This window comes from Bactrocera oleae, chromosome 5 (assembly GCF_042242935.1).
Source record: "Bactrocera oleae isolate idBacOlea1 chromosome 5, idBacOlea1, whole genome shotgun sequence".
NCBI lineage: Eukaryota > Metazoa > Arthropoda > Insecta > Diptera > Tephritidae > Bactrocera > Bactrocera oleae.
Genome location: NC_091539.1, coordinates 10,576,340 through 10,600,742, shown reverse-complemented (window position 1 = coordinate 10,600,742; position 24,403 = coordinate 10,576,340). Strand labels below are relative to the sequence as shown.

At 37.5% G+C, this 24,403-nt stretch overlaps 2 protein-coding genes across 2 annotated transcripts; one reads left to right on the top strand and one right to left on the bottom strand.

Moving 5' to 3' along the window:
* Positions 1–1,732: 1,732 nt before the first annotated feature.
* Positions 1,733–6,682, bottom strand: ras (Inosine-5'-monophosphate dehydrogenase ras). Its single transcript, XM_014233734.3, has 6 exons — positions 6,575–6,682; positions 5,923–6,480; positions 5,684–5,834; positions 4,666–5,317; positions 4,038–4,578; positions 1,733–3,344 (listed from the first exon to the last, which is right to left on the bottom strand). Exons 2-6 carry the CDS (start codon positions 6,075–6,077, stop codon positions 3,239–3,241), a joined length of 1,605 nt encoding a protein of 534 aa, XP_014089209.1. The 5' UTR covers positions 6,078–6,480; positions 6,575–6,682; the 3' UTR covers positions 1,733–3,238.
* A 387-nt stretch (positions 6,683–7,069) lies between these two features.
* PQBP1 (poly-glutamine tract binding protein 1) lies at positions 7,070–8,451 on the top strand. Its single transcript, XM_014233735.3, has 2 exons — positions 7,070–7,294; positions 7,357–8,451. The coding sequence occupies exons 1-2, from the start codon at positions 7,219–7,221 to the stop codon at positions 8,349–8,351; spliced, it is 1,071 nt and encodes a 356-aa protein (XP_014089210.2). The 5' UTR covers positions 7,070–7,218; the 3' UTR covers positions 8,352–8,451.
* The last annotated feature ends 15,952 nt before the right edge of the window (positions 8,452–24,403 follow it).

Here is a 24,403-nt window from a genome sequence, read left to right as displayed (position 1 = left end):
TTATTTTATATTCTTTTTCGCCTTCGTAGCTCTGCCTTCTAGACCTTTTTTAGCCCCATACTTATTAAAAATAACATATTTGTTGGCCCCTAAAGTTGTCGTAATAGATTTGTTTGATTTTTTCTTGAGCTTTTTCGCCTTTAAAGTTATTGAAAAATCATAAAGTGTAGTTTTTAGGTTTTTTGCTAGAGCTTTCTTGGCCCCAAAATTGTCATATAATATAGTTGTTATATTTTTTATTGAGCTTTTTTAGCTCCAAAGTTATGAAAAAATCATAAAGTGTAGTTTTAAGGTGTTTTTGATAGAGCTTTCTTGGCCCCCTAAAGTTGTTTTTGTTAAATTTTTGTTAGAGCGTTTTGGTGCAACAGTTGTTGAAAAGTCCTGTAACAAAGTTGTTGTAAAGTAATGTAGTGTAGTTAGTAGATTTTTGGTAGAGCTTGCTTAGCTCCAAAGTGATCGGAAAGTCATAAAATATATTTGTTATATTTTTTCTAAAGCTTTTTAGACCCTAGAGTTGTTGAAAAGTCATAACACAATTATCAGTTTTTGTATATTTGATTTTTCTATAGATTTCTTAGCCCAAAGTTGTCGGAGAGTCATAGATTTGTTAGGATTTTTCTACAGCTTTTCGATCCCAAAGTTCTTCCAAAGCCCTGTACTACAATTATCAGATTTTGTTAGAGTTTTTTCGCTCCAAAGTTATTGTATAGTCATATAGTGTAATCATTAGAATTTTGTTAAAGCGTTTTTGGCTCTATAGCTGTCGGTAAAACATTTAGCATACTTGTTAGATTTTTTCTAGAGCTCTTTGATCCCACAGTGGTGGTAAAGTCCTACAGTGGAATTATCAGATTTTCCTAAAGCTTTTTTCGCTCTAAAGATGTCGTATGTTATCAAGTTTTGTAGCATAATTAGCAAATTCTGTTCTAGCTTCAACGCTGTAGGAGGTTGTTGTAAAGTTCTGTAGATATTTTATAAAGTTCTGTTAGAGCTTTTCCGGCCCCATAGTTATTGTTAGATTTTTGCTAGAGGTTTTTTTGAGGTATTACTTTTGATAGTCTGTACTCCTTCACTCCGCATACGAACGCGTTTAATACCAAAGTACAGGGCCGTAACCATATCGTTTGACCGCTAGCCATCAGCATCCGGGGTAAAGACAAAGTAATGTTTCTGGCCACTTACAAGGCCTCGTCCTGGATACTGTAGCAGATTAGACTTCTACCTATCCAGAATAGACCGCAGCATACAAAATACCAATCCCTAAACACCCCACTCCCATTGGTCTGACGCCGTCGAAACTGTCTGTTTGCTGAACCTACTGTCTGTTTGCAACTACAATATTGACTCAACCACTTCTGTGCAACAACTACAAGAATAACCACAAATGCAAAACCAACGATCACACCAACAATTGTGGTTATTTGATAAACCTCAAAGCTGTTACAACAACATCATGAATATACGAAAAAAATCGAAAGTGATCGCAATGAATCTGAATGCATTCCGCTAATTCACGCATAACCTACTTGCTACAGCAGCACCTAAACGAAAATTACCGCCGAATAACTTCGCAGCAGCTGCTATGCGTTTCCAACATTGCCGTCAATTTGTTGATATTAAATATCAAATAAATATATACATAATTAACAACAACCACCACCGCAGGTTCGAAGATTGTTGAAGTAATTTAAGACGTTGCTTCGGAGCGCACATTACAAATTAAACAATGACATATGTTTTTACATTGAAATATATGTTTGTTATATTTAATTATTTATGTATATAGTTTATTACATAATTGCTAACATTTATAAGGTATTGTAGTCACATAGATATTTAATTGTATTCTATATAAATTGCATTACATTGAGTTTTCTTGCCTATAATGGAGAATTTTAAAAGCAGCTAAGGCGCAATTGTTAATTAACAGTTAGACGTAGGAGCATACCTAACGGCAATATACAGTTAGGCGGGTCTATGTACGCGAAGTTGATTAGAGCAATAAAGATGACGGCAGTTCGTAGCGTTACTTTGTTGTTGTTGTAGCGGCAGAAAACACTCCTGTAGTAATTTCAAGTAATGTTGATAGTCCTTAATCGAATAAAAATCCGTGTGCATTTCCGTACTTTCTTTTTTGTCGGCTTTGTTTAGAATTACGGTGGGCATTTGACAGTTCATTGCGTTAATGATATTGCGTGTCGGCATCTGCACTCCATCATGTTGCATATACTCCACGACGTTGCTGCAACTCGTTAAAAAACATTTAGGCCTACACTAAGCTTAAAATTCTCCAACATATTAACTAATATTGTGTATAGGTGTGCGCTTGTTTTGAACATCAATAAATTTTAAAACACCTAAATGTGTGAAATACATACATTTTCTAGGTTATATGCCTAAATTTTGCTACATTTTTGAAAAAATCTACATAAATTTGTATATAAAGTATTTAAATTTATAAAAATGTCTAACAATATAATTGTATAAACTAGGAAAATGAAAAATACTTGTTAAGAAAGTACAGCGTTATGTCAGCTACTAGCGTAGTTTAGAGCAAATTTAACTATTACAAATCTTAACACAGGCTACATACTAAAATTTTATAATTTTCTGCACAAATAATCATATTTTTTTAATAGTTATTACTAAAGTTTAGTAAAAATACAGCAGTTGCGGCAATAAGTAATAAATAATAGTTGTGTATAAATGAGCCGATTGCGCGATCAGAGGATTTTAATTAAATAATAACAAGCCAAAAGCAAATATTTAATATAAAGCAAATAAGCTGTATGTAAACCAAATTAGACATGAGGATAGTTGCTTAATATGCACAAATGTATAAATTTATAAATTTTTAAGTTTTTCTATGTATTAAGTACTGCTCTAAGCACATGAAATAACTTATAGAAACTAATTATACAAGTAAATACAACGGCGTTACTTTCATATACTAAATTACAGAAAAATATTACCGCTAAAGCTACTGATGTAAGCACCGTAGCAAATGTCATAAAATATAACCTTTAGGTGTGGTAGCACTATATTACATACGTTACTGCTGACGCCGCTGTACCGCTGCTGTGTTTGTCGCTCTATTATATATGTTATGAGTTGCCGTTGCACCACACTCGTATGCCCCATTCCTTTGCCAATATGCTGTCAACCCACCATAGCGCACTTGCACCGCATTGTTTGCGATTAACGCTTTATCAGTGCGCACACTTGTTGCAGCTGTTTGTTAGAAGAGACGTTTCTCATAGGAGAATAAACCATGCACATTACCCTCCACTTGTGCGGAATGAGTGCGCTTCATGAAACGCAATTTGCCATTGTAAATCATTGCTCTATATAAATGATGTAAATTAATAATTTTAGAAAATTTCAAAAATTTATAATAAACAATTAAAAAATAAAAAATATAAAAAAAAAATTTTAATTACAAAAAAAATATTTTTAAAAATTAAAAAATACGAAAAGTAAAAAATAAATATTTTTCAAATAAAAAAAAAAAATTATTATACTTATATATACTAAAGAAAATAAAAAAAAAAAACAACAACAGGAAAAATTGTTAATTTCGGTCGCACCGGAGCTAAAATACCTTTCAGAGCTTAAAGTTTATTATACATGAACTCGATTTTGATCGTTGAGTTTATATGACATTTAATACTATTATAGTTGTCTGATCTGAACAATATGTTTTAAAATTAATGACAATAATCCATCCCAAATTTCGTGCAGATATCTCGTTATAAAAAAACATTTTCAATAAAAGGACTTGATATTGATCGATCAGTTTGTATGGCAGCTATAAGCTATAGTGTACCGATATTGGTGGTTTCGACAAATGAGCAACTTCTTGCGAAGAAAAGAACGTGTGCAAAATTTCAGATTAATATCTCAGAAACTAAGGGACTAGTTCCCGTATATACAGGCCTTTGCTCAGCTATATGCTGATCATTAATATTTGCTACTAACTTCGTGGCAATACACCTGTTCAGGGTATAAAAAAAATAAAACTAAACAAATGCACACACCTTAGTTCGCTGACTGTGCGCGCGCCAATGTCCTGGCAGCTATGCTGCAGACCGCATTCCAAGTAGGGTAAATAACGCAAAACGGAACCTTTGTCGACAATACTGCCGCTGACACCCTGCGCCACCTTTGTACGATCCATTTCGGTGTGATAGTAACGTGACATAGCAGCGCCTTTGGCATCACGTCTTTCCATAGCCTCTAGTGAACCCATACCGCGATACTTCTTCAGGCGCACACCATCAGAAAAGAAATATTCACCTGGCGCCTCAGAAGTACCGGCCAATAGTGAGCCCATCATTACAGCGCTAGCGCCCAACGATAATGCTTTGACGATATGTCCTATGGATTGAATACCACCATCGGCTATGACGGGCACGCCAAATTGTTTAGCATAACTGGATACTTGGTAGACAGCAGTAGCCTGTGGGCAGCCGCATGCCATAACCTCTTGTGTGATACAAATCGAACCGGAGCCCATGCCAACGCGCAAGCCATCTACGCCAGCATCGATTAGATTTTTGGCTTGAGCGCGTGTCACAACTGCAAAGAAGTAAGGGATAAATACACAAATGTATAAGGAACTACTAAATTGTAGCACACATAAATTCGTTCCAGCTTGTCACTTACCATTTCCACCAATCACTTGTAGTCCCGTATAAGTGTTCTTTATGAATTTAATCATTTCAATTTGATAAATTGAGTTGCCTTGCGATGAATCCAAAACAATTACATCAACGCCATTTTCGACGAGCAATTTGAGACGATCTTTGTCCTCAGGTCGTGTACCAATAGCAGCGCCCACCAACAATTGTTTGTTGCTATCCTTCGAGGCGTTCGGATAAGAACGTGCCTTCTTCAAATCGGTACGCGCAATTAGCGCAACCAGTTCACCATTCTCATTAACAATTGGCAATTTGCCTTTCTTGCTTTTCTCTAAAATAGCATTAGCCATGGGCAGTGTAATGCCGTTAGGGGCAGTTATCAATTCGGTAGTCATTATTGTGCCTAATTTAATTTCGGGCTGATTCTCACGGAAATCAATATCACGTGATGTGACAATGCCTAATAGGCGACCACCCAGTTTACCGTCGGCTGTAATGGGATAGCCAGTGAAGCCGTTTTTGCGACGCGCTTCAAGCACATCACCGACCGTATTCTCAGGCGACATAACCGACGGATCACGAATAAAGCCGTGTTTGTATTTCTTGACTTTGTGAACTTCATTCGCTTGATATTCTGGTGTGCAGTTGTGATGTATAATGCCAATGCCACCACAGAGCTGAAAGTAAAAAATAATTTATAAATATATATTGTATATGAAAAAAGTTGTAAATAAAAAAAAAAATAAAAACATATACAATAGTAACAAATGAATTACAGATAAGATTAAATTTAGTTATTTAAATGATCTTTTACCCCAAACAGCAACCAATATATATATACATATACCTATATCAACCACATGCAATGCAGTTTTCAGGCGAATTCAATACATTCAAGCATACAGATTTCCAAATGGTATAAACATAAAAACTAATGATTTATCATTTACAAAATAAGATACATGTATATATATATTATATATATATATATTATTACGTGCGTCAACACTATCATCCCAGTAACCACAAGCAATACCACTTACCGCCATGGCAATGGCCATATCTGACTCGGTGACAGTGTCCATGGGCGATGATACTAGCGGCGCTCGCAATGTAATATCTTTTGTCAATGGTGAGCTTAAATCCACTTCTTCAGCGGCGAAATCAATATAACCAGGCAAGATAAGAAAGTCACTAAATACGTAAATAATAAATAAAAAATAAAAAAAGCGCAAATTATTTAGCACGCAATGATAAAATTATAACGCATCAGCACACATACTTGTAGGTCAAGCCATCGCTATTAGCGAAAAGCTCGTGACATGAAAGCCCATCTTGCAGTTCATTTGCGCTAGCATCTACCGATAGTACCTTTACAGTTTCAGCTGGTGCACTGTTAAATCCATTAGTGGTTACATTGGTTGTTGTTGTTGCCATCGTTTAAATTTTTTGTAGAATCGTGTATATAAATGAACGTTTGGCACTAATTGTAATGTTGAAGTCAATTGCCGTTGTATGCACAGCTAATTGAACTTTAAATGCTTTTTTATATATTATTCTTGTAAAATAATTCTTTTTGGCTATAAATGTATTTCAAACTTTGCGAGACTTAAGTATTGTTGAACGCGCTCGGTTCAGCAATATAAGGACAAGCACACAATATTTCCAAAATAAAAAATATTGCGACAACTTTTCGCCACTATTAAAGGTTGTAGCACTAATTGTACCGGTGGAAAATTTCCAGCTGTGTGCAAAAAATTCAAGTGATATTCGCCCCCTAAATTGAGTTACAGCAACCAATGTGTCAAAAAACAACCCGACACAATACAGTATGTAAATTCTGTAAATAGAAGTACAATTTTGGTAAATAACGCAAAAATATGGTTTTGTTAGCACAATTTATCAAAGGCACATTTTTTTAATTTATTCTTTACCGTCCGTTCCTAAATGCGTCTAACTCAACTGCTCCACACTAAATGAGCATTTTCGCGAGCTCCACGTGTTGCTCAATTCGTTCAGGGCTCCATATGTGCAGGGATGCACTGACAGGAAGGTGTATAAATCAAAATTGTTATTATATTAATATTTCTTGTTAAAATTATTGATAAAATTTAGAAATGGTTTTGAGTGCTCTATTGTAATTCTTTAAAAACAATGAGTATTAGGCATGTCATATATATAATTTTTTACTTTGTAAACTATTTCACATACAATAATTTATCACACAAGTTATAACAGCAACAAAAAATTGATATTATATCAAAATATAAATATATATATGTAATTATCATTTACTTAAAAAATATTTCATATATAAAGTTTGTTATGATTATTTCTACAGCAAATACAGCAAATGCATCCCTACCGCTCACAACAACGAGCACTGAACACACAGCTGTCAAGAGCCTTGTAAATTTAAAATGACAGTTAACCAAACAGCTGAGAGGTAGAAACTAAATTTTGTTGAAAAGATTTATATTGATGCACTTTGCAGCAATTATCTTCACTTCGTAATTTAATTTAAACACAGTAATACATATTTTGAAAAAAGTAGAACATTACGAGAGAATTAATTAATATGAGCTTGCCACCAGCATTACTTCAACGTCTGGCACAACGTGGACTTGTGCAAAAATCGAAAACAAAAGAAACTGGTTAGTATACATTTAAGTATACGAATAATTGCTTGTTAATAATTTAATTATTTATTAAACAGATGCACCGTTGGCAGCACCAGTTGAAAATGAAGAAGTTATTGCCGAAGATTATGATGAAATGGATACTGATCAACAACGTACGGGTGCGCATGAAGAATATCAATATCCACCACTTTACGACACCGATACGGGCAGCAAACGTGTTGAGGAGAATTTCTGGCTGGAACGCATGAAAGAGCGCATGGGTGAGGCCAACTCTACCACCGGACATCGTGGTTGTCCCAATAAATACAATATATGGCACAAATGTACGCTGTTTTGTGTTAATCGTTGGGGTGATGGCAAAATCGAACCTAGCCGTGAATATATGAGGCGCTACAAACGTTTGCGCCGCAAATACCCACTACCCAAAGGCTGGGCTGAACGTTACGATCCTGGCTGTGCCAGTTATTATTTCTACAGTGTTGTCGAAAATTTGGTCTCTTGGTTACCACCTACACATCCAAAATCGCAGGTTACTAAAAGTGCTGCCGTTTTTCGACGACAATTAGAAGAAGCTGCTGGTGGCGAGGGTGGCGGCGGTAGTGACGGTGAACAACACGCAGACGATAGCGATGATGCACAAGAAACGGAACTTGCACGCCATCAACGTGAAATAGACGAAATTATAAGTTCGTCAATGCGTCCACGCTCGCCGACATTGCCAAAGCAGGATTTCCCCAGCTTACAGGAGAGTACAACGGTAACTAACATTACAACAGCACCACAGCGTAAACAGAAATCGCGTGATTTAGACCGCACGATAGCAAAACAAAGACGTGACCGCGATAAGGAACGTGAGCATGGCGCTAGTCGTAGACATCGAGGACGAAGTGATGCTGAGCCAGCAGATCCCATGGATCCCAGCTCTTATTCTGATATACCGCGCGGCAAGTGGTCCGATGGCTTGGCTACGGGTGGCGGTGATGAGCAAAAGAAATCGAAAGGCGCAACCAAAGATGTGGGAAAAGAGCGTGAAAAACATGCAGATGTGCGAAGTGACAGCGAAGATTAACCATATTGTATTAACTATATCTAATCTATCTAACTAATCAAAAATATCAATTAAATTTATATACAAGTGAATGTACTTAAATAAGTATATCAAATTATTATTATTTGCCTTTTATTCCTAGGCTTTGTAAAATGGTTGTATTCTAATGCCTTAATCACATTTGCAGACACATTACTATAACGGTATTAATGCACAACCCTCTGTTATATTAAAAGTGATAGTAATTACACCAGCCGTATGAAAAACAAAAACAAACAGGAGGCGTCGTCGATTTGTTACTGTTTCATATTTAATTCCACTGCGCTTTAGGGTTCTTTCATTATTTACATGCCCAGCCCTGCCCATTCGCAGTCCACAACGCTCAATTATTGCTTTATCTCCGCTCTCTCTCTCTCACGGATTTCCGTACCTGCGTTGGCGTTGGGCTGCATAAATTTCTGTGCTCCTGCTACATTTGATGAATTTGAGGCGTATCTAGGGCGTGGTGGATGCCGACCTTGGGTGTGTTCGTCGGCATTGCCGTTCCGCTATTTCACTTCAACCTTTAACGGCCAGCCGGCCGGCTGCACGTTGTCACAACCCCTGCAGGGAAGCCACCTCATTAGTCATATGCATACATTTTACAACAACTTTGCACCATGCCATGGTAGACAAAACGTCGTTAAGAAATTTTATGTTTGTCAAGCGCCATAAGGTTGGGCGGGGAAAACGCGGCCGAAAATTTTAATTGAAACCAACGCCTGCTATTTGGGCTGAAAATGGTTGCTATTGTTGTCACTTAACTGCTTACAACATTGGTGGTGGGATTATGTTTGAACACAGCCAGTCAGCTGTTGCGACATGTACATACATGTGCATGCCTACTTGCTTTTTTGTTTACTTACTTATGTCATAGATACACACATATGTATATGTATAGAAAAGTGTGCTTTGGATGTTTGTTAATATGTTATTTGTTTTCTTCTTTGTTGTGTGACATTGAAATTGGTTTAACTCAATTGTTTCGCATCAAGCACTACAATTTGTTTAGTTTTACCTTGATTACTTTGTGTTGGAGATACAAACAATTTATACGCTATAACATAAATAACGCATAAGATTTTAATTAGTGACACGCTTCACAATTTCTGTCTCGCTCTTTTATTGCACAGAAAACTGCCTATGAGAAAAATTAGCACTGGGAATTCATTAAGCCCTGCCTACCTATGCTGATACAGCCACTCCACGGAGGGTATGCATTTTTTTAAGGGTAAATGGCTTAGGTGAGTGAGTGACTACTAAAGCAATTCATTCATCAGTTTAGAATGCGCCTCAGGTCAATTTCGATAACGCTGAACCAGCTGTTGTAAAAATTAAACGTCGATGGCACACTTTTCAAGTTACCATCGAACAGTATGTCTAGAAAAGCTGCTGTTCCAACGGGGTTGTACTACAGGGAAATACAATAGATAGAGGAAAATAGATTCGTTCTGCAGTGAACGAGAGCGGGGAGGGCGTTGGAAAGTCGGATACAATTCTGGACGGGAGTTCCCCAAGGGCCCAGTGATCTGCAACAATTTTTTGCAGATTTTTTTCTCCATCAATTCACTACAATCATACCCGAGTCCCGGTTTTCTCTCTACCGCCCTGGCCGTGGGGAACACGGGCATAGATGAATGAAAAGTCCAAGCATCTCTTTACTGAGTGGCAGTTCTGCTACAAGCTTCCTATCTTTTATACAATTTAGGCCAGTCTTCGTCGGTTTTAACACATCATTCATGCATGCACATACATATGTAAGTATTGAAGGCAACTTCTAAAAACTCGTTCTAAAGTTTCTGTGTTAGTCTTATGTTCCTAAAATTGTATCGCACAAGCACACTATCCATAACCCAATCGCGCACCCTATTAGCCAGTTTCCTGGCTTGGCACTCACAAGTGGAATTAATACAAAACCGCTAATTAGCACCTTTGGCATCTACGTACATACACACATACATATACATACCTAGGCAAGCACGACAAGGCGTCGTATATTATACATATTACGCCAGCTAGTTGGTCGAGCCCCATAACGGACAGTGGTTGGCCTGCATTCCAGTGAAAGAATGAGATGGCGCGATATGGAGACTACGAACTCGTGCTATACATTAACAGTTAAGGAAACTCAGCAGCCAGCCAGTCGCCAGTTTTGTTGGTTCTTTTAGGCCAAACCTCCCACGCACAGTCACTAACAGTCAAAGCGGCAGAGCACGGACGCTGAGTGCCACAAAGCCAGCGCAAGCAAGCTACATACCATACATGTATTTACATACACAGAAACATCTCTCGAGTCTGGCGCATAAATTAGCACACAATTCCAATTAAGCAATTAAAAGCCGCCTTTTGTGGCGAAATAAAATGAAATGAAAAGAAAACCGCTGGGAAGCGACGGCACAGGCAACAACAGTATCATGTTATTGTTGTACACTGTCAACTTTAGTTATATGGATGTACAAATGTATATATGTGTGTGTGTTACTGCGAAGTAATTGTTGTTATTGCTTTGGTGCAACTGAGTGGGTCGCCGAGGGAGTTACTGGGTAAAATTTCTTTCGGCCGTGAGTTCGGTGGCGTTGTACACATACAAGCACACGCATGTCTGTACATATACATATACAATATATACATATGTGTATATAAGTTTAATTATGTGCGTTCGTGTGGCTGTGCGTGCGGCTACATTTTAATGGCAGACAAAATGCTTGTGCCAGGATTTTAATTAAGATGATGTTAGTGTAATAGGTTAGAAGAAGAGTCGCTGGCAAAAGTGTAGGTCGAAATTTTTGCTAATGAAGAAACATTTTTAGAATTTTCACTAATTGGCAAAAGTGGTTAAATTGTGGGTGAGCGGACTACGGTGGCATAAGAGGGAAATGCTAAACGTGTTGCACGTATAAACACACAGGTATACGGTATGTGTGTGCCTAATATTATTTGTTCGTACTGTTGGTGGAACAGCGGTATGAGATGTGAGAGCTGAAACGGCAAGTTAATTAAAACGGACAGACAGATGAAATAGACCGTTAAACTCTGTGTGTATGTTATATACATACTTACTTACATACATATCTGTATATGCATATGTATGTACATACATATGAACATATATGCAGATAGACCTAGTAAGTACCGTTATAACAAACTAAACCCCTGAGTTGAGTTGTCCCCGACGCCGGCGCAGAAGGTGTAAAGCCATCGCATATATTAAAAAAAAAAATAACTTTTATTCAAGTTATTGAAGTTTGACATGTTTTGCTAGACTACGGTAGCTTTTCACATTCACATGATGCATGGAGTTCCCTGCGTGGCCTGGTGCTCTGCAACAATTTTTGCAGATTTTTTTCTCCAACTATTCACTACAATCATCCCCGGGGCACGGTTTTCTCTCTATGGCCCTGGTTGTATCAGTATAAACAGTATCCTAATCTATTCTCCTATAAAAGCGGTTTTCAAATCGCTTCTTCTCGCATGAACCTGGAGCTTCCCGCCTCCCCTGTGGTTTAACTTTAAAAGATAAAAGTTTATTTACAGGGAATTTGGAGGCGAAGAGTCAAATTAGTATATGGTTTTCGAATATCCAGAGCTTTGACTATATACCAGGTTTGTTCTAAAAATATGTATTTCTTAAGAAAGTGTTTATTTATTCATGAATATATATTTTGTCCCCTGCAAAGTAATCAACCCTAGATATAATGCACTTAGCTATTAGGTATGTAGATATCGGTGAAGATCCGATACACGTAGCTCGCGAAAATTCAATATTCTCGATACCTTTTGAACAAACCTTGTATTTGGCCAAATACAATACATTAGTAGTGCCGCAGCCACGGTATTCCCCAAGCATGGCCTCCTGTGATTGTTTTTTGTTCACAAAACGGAAGAGGTCCATGAAAGCAGACGCTACGCTACGATTGAGCAGATAAAAACTGCATCGAAGGAGGAGCTAAACAATAATTCCTTTGAAGGGGACAAAATAGATATTTATGAGCAAAGTAAGTATGTACAGGTTGGTTGAAAAGTTTCTGCGCACGAAATGAAAAAACACTGCCTTTGATACGAAATATATTTTTTTATTCAATATAATCTCCCTTAGCTTTAATATACTTATTCTAATGACCCTCAAATAATTTTATGCTATCTCTATAACGACTTTCCAGAAGCTCTGCAAAATACCCGTCTACTATAATCTATACTAATAGCTCTTCTTCTTTCGACGAAAAACACTTTCCACGAAGGAATTGTTTCAGGTTTCTGAAGAGGTAGTAGTCGCTGGGAGCCGAATCTGGTGAATACGTTGGTTGCTCAAACAATTCATACTTTAATGCGTTGAATTTTGTCATTGTTAAAACACCTTTGTGAGCAGGTGCATTGTCTTGATGAAACAGTATTTTTTTTTTCTGTGCTGCCACCCATTTCTTCATCCAACTGATCCGAAAGGCTTCAATAATATTTAGAGTTGATTGTTTTACCTTTCTGCAGATAATCAATCAACAAAATTCCTTTTGCATTCCAAAAAACTGATGGCATAACCTTCTTTGCTGATCGTTGTGACTTCACCTGCTTTGGAGCTGAACAAACAGCTTCAGTCCACTGTAAATGTTCTTGTTTCAATTTAGGATCATGATGATAGAACCAAGTCTCATCCATATTTATAAAACGGCATTAGTAATTTCACGCTTTGTCAAACTTGGTTCTTGACTAACAATATTATGAATTTGCTCAATGATTTCTGGTGTGGCTGCGGTTTTTGGTCATCCTTCACATGGATCTTCTTCAAGCCTAGTACGCCCACGTTTAAATTCACCAGCCCAAAATTCAACAGTGCGGTTTGTAGGTGAGGACTCCTTATACACTTCTAACAATTGTTCATAAATTTCCTTTGCTTTGAAACCTTTCGAAACAAAGAATCTAATCACTGCGCGATATTCAATTTTGTCCATATTAAAAAAATTCAAATAAAGAATTAATTGACAGAATAACTTGTAACTTTGCATGTGTTCACCTTGAGAAAAAAATTTGGATCTAGTAGTCCTATTTCTTGGTAAGACAACCAACTTTTCAACCAACCTGTATGTACATATTTGCATGAAAAAGAATACATTTCAGGCGATCGATATTAAAAAAGTAGGAAATATAAATAAATTTGACGAACTCAAGCCTAGAAACGGTAGTTTATTGGATTAAGCTGACAGCTATTTTATATAGTTGGAAAGAACTGATCTTAAAAATCTAACTAACATACAATATTATAAAGTTACATGAAGCGGTGACTATAATTGGAAATCTAAAATTTACATATTTTTGCCGTAGTTCCCATAATGCTAAATCTTCATATGTACAAATCCCAAAACAATCGATTCTATGTTACTGGAATCGATTTGCCTTTTATTGTATATTGATTTCACTGTAATATTTCAAAGGAAAGTCACGGATTTGTTGAAAATCAGTAAAAAATCTCTATAACTCAAATATTTTAGGTCTTAGCACTTCCAATATCATAAAAAAATATTATTATCAAATATTTATATTTTACTTTATATTTTTAGTCGGTAATGGGGAAAATGATAGAAAAGCTAACAGACACCTATGTATGTATATGGATCGGTGATGAACATTGCCGTGGAGAGAAAACCGAGACCCGAGACCCACCGATAATCGTAGTGAATTGTTGAAAAAAACGTCCAAAATAACGAATAACAAGCAAACAGCTGATGAAACGAAAACTTTTGCCTAACAGTGTACATGTCGACTGCCACAAACAGCTGTTTTCAAAACAAACGAGCAATCTTCTTATGGCCGACCTGTATGGCTTTGCCGTTTTGTTGTTGCCGTAAATGACTAGTGTGCACACACGAATTCAGGGGCCTAGTCAGTCGATTTTTTAACAGGAGAGCAGTAAGCGCCAGTAGCTCCTTTGTTATTGTAGCATTTAATACACTTCCCCTTTTCACATAACCGCAATTTGTTGTTGCAAACTCAACGTGACGTTTGCTGTTTGCAGAAACACAGAGCAACGCCCGCCAAAATATTGTGAGGTTATGTGATGGGAGATAATAAATTGTGCGAAAGAGCAATGCAGTGCCACTAAATATGAACGATATGTAGTACTAAACACAAAACCAGTTGTGTGGTGTGAGTGTGAAAATGTATAGTTTGCGGCAGCTATGCCAGCCGGCGTTTGATTGAGAGTGTGAAGCGAACGCAATTTGCCATAGTGTGTGCGGAATAGCATAACCGTACATATATAGTTGTCGCATTCGCGCACACGCGCAACAAGCATAATTGACAATTTGCGCGCGTTTTTACTTGTATAGCGGTGCACGATTTTGTATGTATGTTTTCACTTGGCGGCGCTGTGCTAGTTTTGCTGTTCGCCTGTTGCCCAAAACCGTTTTTCATACAAGGACATTGCCATTGCGCATTGTCGTGTAAGCGAGGGCAAAGTCGTTGTTGTTGGTCGACGCTTCTGCAAACGCGAGCGACAAACTGTGGTACCGTCTCTCAGTGCTACACAAGCCTTAGTACATACATAAGTACATAGCGCTCATTGGCAGTGCTTGACAGCCGCTGGCAACTACTGCATACATGCTACACAACAGCTGACTGTCACATTTGATACGTCAATTACAGCGACGGCGACATCATCTGTTTTTAGCGTTTCTTCGCCAACGCTTTTGGCGTGTTACGCGCTTCTGAACGCCTATTTAACGGCCAGCCAGTGGTAGGAACAAGAAAACGAAAGTGTTATCGGTATCGTTTGCTCGCCACTGTGCCAGTCATGTGGGCCGCCGAAAACAAACAGCAGCCATGTTGCACACTGTTGTTGCCTGGCGGTTTGGGCCATATACAAGTGCGCTCAGCTAGCTCTGGCCGCATGAAGAAAGCAAAGCAAATTGCTTGGTTCCTCTGCTGTGTGTGTGTGTGTTGTATGGCATGCGCACGTCAGCGATTTTCGATTGGCATCGACTGTGCCGGCCCACACATGTGCCAGCAATACAGCAAGACAATTCCGGCTATGGCCATATGTGTGGCCGTTCGTTCGGTTTGTACTTGTTTGTTGGCTCACTAGTTACTGGTTAGCTTGACTGAGTCAGTGACGCTGATGATTGCTACCATTTGACGACGCCAACTCGGTGGCACAGCTTTGCGGGCAGTTGAAGATGAGGCGAACAGCAAAAGTCCTGTCGCAGGCAGTGTTGAGAAATTCTTAACAAGCGCAGCAAGAAAAATCTACGCGCTAACTAAAAAAAGTAGTCTAAACTTCTTTCAACTCTGAGGTTATGAAAAAATGGGCGTCCAGCGGGTGGTGTAAGCTTTTTTAAATATGTATGTATGTATGTGTGTATGTTAAGGCTATGTTTAAATTTTTTTTAAGCATCCTTTAATTTTTAATCTTCCCGGCTGCAAAAGTCTGCGTTGGTGTTGGTTAGCGCACTACTCTCGCCAAGAGCGCCATGTATTTATGCAAGGTGCGTGAGAGAGTAATGCAAATTGTAACTGTCGCAAGGTGTGTGGGTTAGGGGTGGATTCTGTTTCACTTATATACATATGTACATAAGTACAGGGCGGCTTACGAAACGTGCTACATATACAAACCGTAATAACTTTTTTCTGTGTTAGTAATCGACTTACTTTCTTTTATTTGGCAAGTTATTATTTATGGTATAATTTTTAAAAATGAATACGGGGATACCGAAAAGAGGGTTTGAATAGTGTACATTTGTATGCAACTTGTTAGGCTTCAAGTCAAGCCTTCAAGTGTGAAAAATAAGCCGCTTCACTTGCTCTCAATATCGCTTGTACATGCATACGTATGTACATATGTACGCATTAGCCCATCTCCTATTAACCTATTAAAAAGCAATTAGCACTTTACTAAAATTAGTTTATGGCAGTCAAGATTATCTTTGCATCAATTAGCTAAGTATGTACATACAAAGGAGCTGAAGTGTATTTTCTAGAAGTTGAACATGGATATCAGTCGCTCGGAAAAATTAAGTTGAACTGAATATCAGTCGCTCGGTAAAAGTTTTGATTAAAATAAGAAAAAATGCCAATTTCGGCTGCACCGAAGCTATAATATTCTCACAAATAGAAAAGATTCCATACAAGAATTTAATCCATCAGTTTTTAAGGCAGCTATAAGCTATAATTGTCCGATCTGAACAATTACTTTGGAAATTCTACCGTTGCTTTGGACAATAATGCGTGCCGAATTCCGTAAAGGTATATACATATGTATATAGTTAGGACGTGCCCACGTATAAAAATCGACAACGAACTATATTACAAATTTACATTACATACGATGTGTGTGTACTTAAATTAACGGGAAAGCTTTAGCTCAGAAGGCTTCTACAATTCTACCGCAAACAAACCACAGCAAATGTCCTGGTTGAGGTTAGTGTCCGACTTGATTAATATAGTGCCTACAAGCACTGCAAGATCCTGCTAATAAGTACGGGTAATGAATTTTAAGAAGAGTTCTGCTATATGTATGTAACAGGAATGCCTACATCTAGTGGTGTGCCTGGTGGCTATGATGGCATATGGTGACATCGCGTTCGCTGAAACTTTGTGTAATACTAGTTTACTAATTACTTTTTGTTTCAATTGTATGTACATACTATAAAAATGCAACGTTCACCAGCAACACCAAATCAGCTGTTATATCTGTTGCATACGTAAGTATGTATTTACATATAAGCATTTGTGGATATTCCAATTGGAACTATAAATGTGGCTCTTGGAATAATTCGCTACTCATTCTAATTGTAAAAACAAAATTTACAAAAAATATATTTGCTTTCTTAGTGGCGGTCTACTCGAATGGACGCAAAGCACAAAAATACCAGCCACCATCGCTGTGCGCCCATTGCGCTAGTGACTCATATGACGCGATTTCGTTTCAACCGCTAACCATCGCAGCAAATGACACCACAGCTGACAAAAAATTTAAACAGCCAGAGTTGGAAGACCTCTTCCAACGAACAGCTGTCAAAAGGAACACTGGGACAGTTCTAAACGGCTGCTGCCCTAATCACTCACATGACGACTTTCAGTTAGCGCTAACCGTTACTATACCGATAATCACAATGACGCGAACGCGTAGCAGAAGAGTGAAAGAAGAAGCAGTGGAAGCACGAGTGGCAATAATTGTTATGTAATTAGGAAATTTTTTTTATGAATAAAGGAGATGCATAAATTTTTCAAGAAAATTTTTCAAAGTAAATTTCAGTGAAAGCGGTCCATAAAGTCTTCATACTATGTACTTAATATTTCCAGTTTTCCGCATTTTCATTTTTAAGTCCATATATTAACGAAGTTTTATGGTGAATTACTACTACTCTGAACTAGTTTAATCAATCGGTAATTGCATCGGTTAGTACTAACCGAAACTTGCCATGTGAGTGATCAGCGTATCAGCCGCATAGTAAGCGTATACTGGCTTTTGTGCTGTTAACAACTGTTTATTGGAAGGAATCGCTACATACTCTCCCATATACATTTCATACGCGCCATGTACAGAAACTTTCACGTATACGTACATACTTACATATGCACAGATCTAAAGCCTGTGATAAATTTGCAAGAAATCAAGTTGCCACCAAGATATAATCTGGTATTAATTAATTGCAAACTAATATTTTTAGGGTATACATAATTGAAGATTTGTAAAATGTTACAACTAATGTAACTCGAAGAAATGACTAGTCTGTAAATGCTTGAAAATGTTCAGTCTCTTTTCACGTTCTAACAAAAATATAAAACATAAATATGTATGTATATGTATATAGTAAGTCTCTATCAAGAATGTTAGAAATTATTCTAGGTCTTTTCATAGAACATGCTTGAACAAAAGCAAACAATTCTTTCCATATCACATGAAAATCCCTTTAGTCACATATTCTTTCGTGCCTATTCACGGCCTTACCACATACTTGCCGCTTTTTTGCAATTTACATACTTACATATAAATCTATGTTTATAGCTGAGATCCGTCAGAGCATCCACAAATCATGGTTATTCACTATCAGTGAACGCACGCTAGCTGCGTATTGTTGCGGCCCTGTGACGCTAGTGACTCACATGACGCGATTTCTAGTCAACACTGACCGTTGAAGAAGAAGCATTGACGACGACGATACTGGAAAGAAATAACGCAACGCCAACGTGTACGACCGCCGTCAACGGCAGCAACGCGTGTTTACTTGGCTGGCAGCCGGAGCAACAAGCCTTAATCGCTTGCTTAGTTGATATTCACAAATAAAAATCCACATTTGCTTGCATCGGAGACTCTATGTTATGCTATAAACACAACGCTGCTATGTTGTGCACAACAGTTGACTCGTTGCTTGCACGCGCTATGGCGCAACGTAACGACGCTGGTGGCGGCCGCTCACGTTGTCGACGCCATCATGTACGAATGGGCACATTTAATAGTCAACCACTATTGTGCTCGCTCGCACTCAGGCGTCGACCGTTTAGAGTCGGTTTTTGTAAACGCCTCGTCGGCTAACTGTGCCAGTTTGTGCGCCTATTCATTTAGTGACTCACATGACGCGATGTTTTCGCGTTCGCCAGTCACGACGCGCCGCTCTTGTGATTAGCCAGCTCGCAGGCAGGCGTTTGGGCACGTCGGTCGACTGGCAGACCAACCAGGTGGTCTGCTGAAGTGCTGATATATAGCGTCACTGTCGCTAACATGCCGGCGGCGGATAAGCACGCTGTGTAGCGTGATACACACACGTAAACGTGTGTAAGGGCAACGTGCACTCACCAGATGCGCCCACCACGCGCGCTCATCGTAAAGGGGTGTGTTCGTTGAGCGCGACATACAAACGACAGCAACAGAACAACCACTATTGCTATGCTATGCTATTACGGTAGTTAACCAGCAGAAACTGTGTTGGGCCAATCATATGATTTGGCGCGCTTTTCACTACTACCATTTTGCTTGCTAGGCGCGCTGGTCGCCTGTCAGCTTCGGGTGGATTTTACGCGCGAAATTATGAAAAAGTAGCGGCCGGTGACGCTGCTTGTTGAGTCTGCTGGCGTCGCATACTACGGCTGCTATGCAACACTGCCGATTTCCCGTAGTCGGCAACAGCGACAAGCCGTTAGAGATTTTGAAGGAGGTGGTCGGTACAAGCGTGAACTATTGAATTGAAACGGGGTCGCAGATCAGAATCGGCGATTTTCTTATTGCTTTGGACTGATAAAATTGAACCTGTTGTCTAGACTCTAGAGAATTGAGAAAAGAGAGAGTTCGATATATTTTTGGTCCAGTTGGTCAGAAAAATTAATTATTTTAGGTCGTGGCCATTTACCATTACTATGGATGTTGGTGAAAAGTCAAATCGACCTTCTGATAGCTCCCAGCATCTACTGCTTCACCCAATGACCAAATGTCTAGTCTAGTCTAGTTCGTCACAGACACCTTATATTTCTTCATGACACAAAGTTCTGGCACCATGTACCAGCGTTGGTCGTCTCAAAAAAACTTGTATCTGCGGAAGAGGAGTGCTTTGCGAAAATATGTAAGTATATTATAAATTTTTCAGATTCTTTGTCTGTAGTCTCTTGTAGATTTTGATTAATACGATCGCCGAAAGCGGAGAAAAATTCAGTAATAAGAACGCTGAGAGCCAAACTAACCACTTCTGAATTATTCTTATAATACTCGGTCGACTCTATGCAGTATAATCAGATAATCGCAGTTGAAGCTTACAGCTTGCTATATAGCGATCTCTAACACTCTAATCTGGGAGAGGCTTCAGAGGTTTGTCATAAACTCATATTTCTAATATTTTACATATTAATTTTGCTAGATATTGTATCACTGACTATTTGGTTTTAGGACTTAGAATTGGGATTAGTTTCAACATTTTTCTATTTGACAAAGCTTCCAGGGGCATATACTCTAAATCTGAAACTAAATTCACTGCCTTGATATGGCCCTCGGATAAGCTAAAATACTTGATCAGGATCTTTAGAACCATATGCAATGACTTACAGCTTATTACCATCATCGTCCAATTGTTAGGAATTAGTATTATTTTTCCCTGATTGCATTTCTTTAAGAAGGTAGCTTTTTAACTATATTTGCCGATGTCATTGCTTAGTATAATATTATGTCTTTCCCAAAAAATATTTTTAATAAACAATATGTATAGTTGGATTTGTGTCTTCTTATTGAGAATTTAACCCAGCTTAACCGCGTCTTGAGCCCCAAAAAGTATAGTTTTGACAATTTATTCTGGGAGTAACTATAAATGAATTTTTTCTAAAAATGGTGGTCTTGTCAAAAATTGTTAAGTTTTTTTACCGAAGAAATGAATAGTAAATTGTTTCTAAAAGAAAGTTCAATAATGAGAAATACCGTACGTTATTTACTAAAAATTGTTAATCTGAAGTTACAGTTAAAATACCGGGTAACATCGTGGGCCGATTTGCAAAATGCAGATCCAAGAAAAAGGCGTTTAAAGTTGTACATGTTGAAGTTGACAGACCCAAACTCTTCCATTGAACAAAAAAACTTTTATTTTTACTATTCTACCAATTGAATAATGTTTTTGGTGTCAGAAATCAGAAAGTGTACTTTAGGACGATAAAATGTACTATATTTTTGGAAAATTATAAACTGACCTTTAATTGCTTAAATTTTTAATAATTTTAGTTTTTTAGATATTAATGCAGCTCTTGCAAAAACAATAGACTTCTCAAATTTCGTTTCCTATGTCATAAGCGAAAGAAGGGCATATATACATTAGTGTCAATTCTTCATTGTAATTGTAAGCAACTACTTTTACTTTATGACGTCACGAACTACTGTATTTTGCTGTCAAACTGACAGTAGAAGAAATGATAAGACTAAACTTTCTCTCGTTCTACGTATATAAATAAACGAACTAAAAACTCTAAAAAAAACTCATAAACTCCACTCGAGTTCAGTGGCAGCTGTGATAAGCCGAGGAATACACACACCCAGGAGTAACATATGAGGAAATAAACGAGCGAAACACGATTGAAACAAATACGCAACGAACAAACGAACCATTCTAGGAACTTGCCCTAGACGCCAAAGCAGGCTTTCAGAGTGGCAAAGCAAGCGTTTGACCTAAATTCGCCGCCAATCCAAAGTTGCATTGCACATTTTGCAGCCAAAGATAAAAGTAAGCAGCAGTAAAGCAGGCAAATGTGCAACGCAGCAATAACAATGACAAATAATACAGCTGATTTACTTACATATGGATATCTATGTACATATGTAGTATATGTGGACGCTTGTGGCTAAAAAACAGGTAATTTGTGGCAAAGTGATTTGAAGTCATGCTGCAGGTGGAAACGAGACAAATATAGTGTTCGCTACTTGCTGTGCGCCAGCAGAAACGGTAAATCGACTGCTTTTGCAAGAGTTTGGAATTGAGTTGTACAGTGGTGAGTTAAACTTTTTTATTTTTTGCGTTTAAAGGGGTTATATCCATTTGCAATCAGAATGCGTTTTTTGTACATTATTTTGAAGAGAAATTCTATTAATTTAACTAATCAATAAAAAAAATTTTATATTAACATATATTTTAAATGGCTATTCAATTTAAACAATTTTGGATTACTCTTATCCTGTAGCCAATCGCCAGAAAGACATCCTAAAGAAGGTGTCTGGCGATAAGGAAGTTTTTTCTGCTTAAAATTATCTCAAATCAAAACCAATATATATATATATATCCAAGTATATATATTATTACTATTGTACATATGCATACAGGTACTGATAGGCCCAAAAAAAAATTGCTTTTAATTCACAATAACCCCTTGTATGCGAAACTTTTTTATTTGACGTAATATCTTCCTGAAATTTGGTATGAGTTATTTTCTAAGTCAACAATGGAATCTCCAAAGAATTTGTTTAGATCGGATCACTATAGTATATAACTGCCATACAAACTAAATGATCGGAATCAAATATTTGTATGGAAAACTTTTCATTTAAGGAGATATCTGCACGAAATTTGGCATGAATTCTTATTTCAGGAAATAAAGCAATCTTCGAAGAAACTGTATAGATCGGATGATTATAGCATATAGCTGCCATATAACTGAACGATCGGAGTAAAGTGCTTGAATGGAAAACTTTTTCATTTGACGAGATATCTTCGCACGAACCTTTGTATTTGTGAAGGGTATTATAGTTTCATGTAAATTAAGATCACGGGTATATTATTTTTTCAGACAGCCCGATTCTCTGGAATTACCATTGACCTTAGAGACCCTCTTGAAAACGATCATTTTGAAGGTTAACTTAGTTATGATAATATAATATGACCTCAGGTTCTGGGTCAACTTCATTGGCGTTTATAGAGTAAGCCTCATAAAGAGGCATATGATATACATATTTATGGGCGTGTTTTTGTAAAACGGAGTCCAGACTGCTAAATTTAGGAAGAACTGGAGATGAAGAGGCACAATTTCCGGTTATACAAGCCGTTAATTTCACCCGTTGAAGGATCTGACACATTATTATGCCCACAAAGTTCATCATAATTCTCGAATCAAACTCACTATCGTAACTGTATTTCACGAAAGTATAACTAGCAGCAGTGTTTACAAAACAAATTAATTTGCATACGCATTTCCTAGGAAAAGTCTATATTATTCTTGTCAAACCAGAAAAGATGGAGTTGGTTTAGAGTATGTAACAAATTAAGATTAAAAAAGTTTTTATACAGTAAGGTTGTTATTTTTATATGATTTCCTAAAATTTTAATAAAATTATAGGTTAAAAGAACTTCTATCAAAGAAACCAAAATGCGTTCGATGGTCATGCACAGAGAGAAGAGTTAGAACGTAAAGAGGATAGAGAGGAAAAAGGTTATTAGATATGATCAGTTAGTAGTAGATCAATTATATAATCCCACGCAGAGAGAGTAAGCAACAGATCAAAACCTGTGATCATACAAAGAAAGAGCAGAAAGTTTCTATGTCCACATAAAGAAGAGCAGATCAAATCATATCAGTGCCGTTTCACACAGGGATTCAAAAGAGTCTGATGTTTTCAAATTTTCTTTTGGTGTCGCTCTGGGCATTCACACGGTCAAAAAGAGTCCAGCAACTCGAGTCTAGTTTTTCTGCATTCTTTTTCACAAAATTTTCGTAAATATTTGTGCGGTTCGACTGCGCAACACCGCGCAACACTGCGTGCTGCGTATTTCACTTGTATGTTGAGATGATGGTCACACATTTTGCTTGCAATGAATTACCATGAATATGGTAGAACAATATGCATAATACAAGTACCTACCCGCTAAATAGTTTCAAAGAAATACTAAAGACGGGAATTCCCTAATCCACAAGAATGTATTGAATATCCGCTACTAATCTTTTCAAGGCCAAATTTATAATAGGAATTTCCTAATCTTTAAGTATTAAAAACTCATAATTTCTTTACTCCGTATTAAAAATTCATAATTTCTTTACTCCATAATCTATATCTAAATTTTCTCCTTATTTACAATTTGTCATAATATTTCTATTATTCTATGCATACGTATTTGCATATTACATACAAAAATAGATAACAGAACTCAAATTTGCGATCGAATTCATTTGAAACCGAGCGCTCTTGCAACCATTCAAAGAATTTGAAAGTGGAAAGGAATGCTGAAAAGGGTAGCAGCGAGCTGTTACGAACAAGAACACAAAGCGTGCCACCCGAACACGAGTAGCACGGTCCCTTCGTCTTTCCTCGTCGTCCCCTCGCCCACAATAAACTGGTATGAGACTCTTTTGAGTCCCTGTGTGAAACGGCACTGATCACACACAAAGAGAGTTCGGGAGGCGAGTTAGAACGGAAAAAGAATAATCGAACAAAGATCATGAGATAACATCAGCTAATAGCAGATATGATCATATGATCCACGCAGAGAGTTAAGACCAGATTAATTTCTATAATTTAAAAAAGGTTAGAAGGTGTTATTTATTATAACTATTGTATATTAATAAAACAAAGTACATTAAATTTATAATATATT

Coding starts and splice junctions, on each gene's coding strand:
- ras (XM_014233734.3), bottom strand. CDS start 6,077: ATGGCAACAACAACAACCAATGTAACCACTAATGGATTTAACAGTGCA. Junction 5,835..5,922: donor AGCGATGGCTTGACCTACAA/GTATGTGTGCTG, acceptor TTACGTATTTAG/TGACTTTCTTATCTTGCCTG. Junction 5,318..5,683: donor ATATGGCCATTGCCATGGCG/GTAAGTGGTATT, acceptor TTTTACTTTCAG/CTCTGTGGTGGCATTGGCAT.
- PQBP1 (XM_014233735.3), top strand. CDS start 7,219: ATGAGCTTGCCACCAGCATTACTTCAACGTCTGGCACAACGTGGACTT. Junction 7,295..7,356: donor ATCGAAAACAAAAGAAACTG/GTTAGTATACAT, acceptor TTTATTAAACAG/ATGCACCGTTGGCAGCACCA.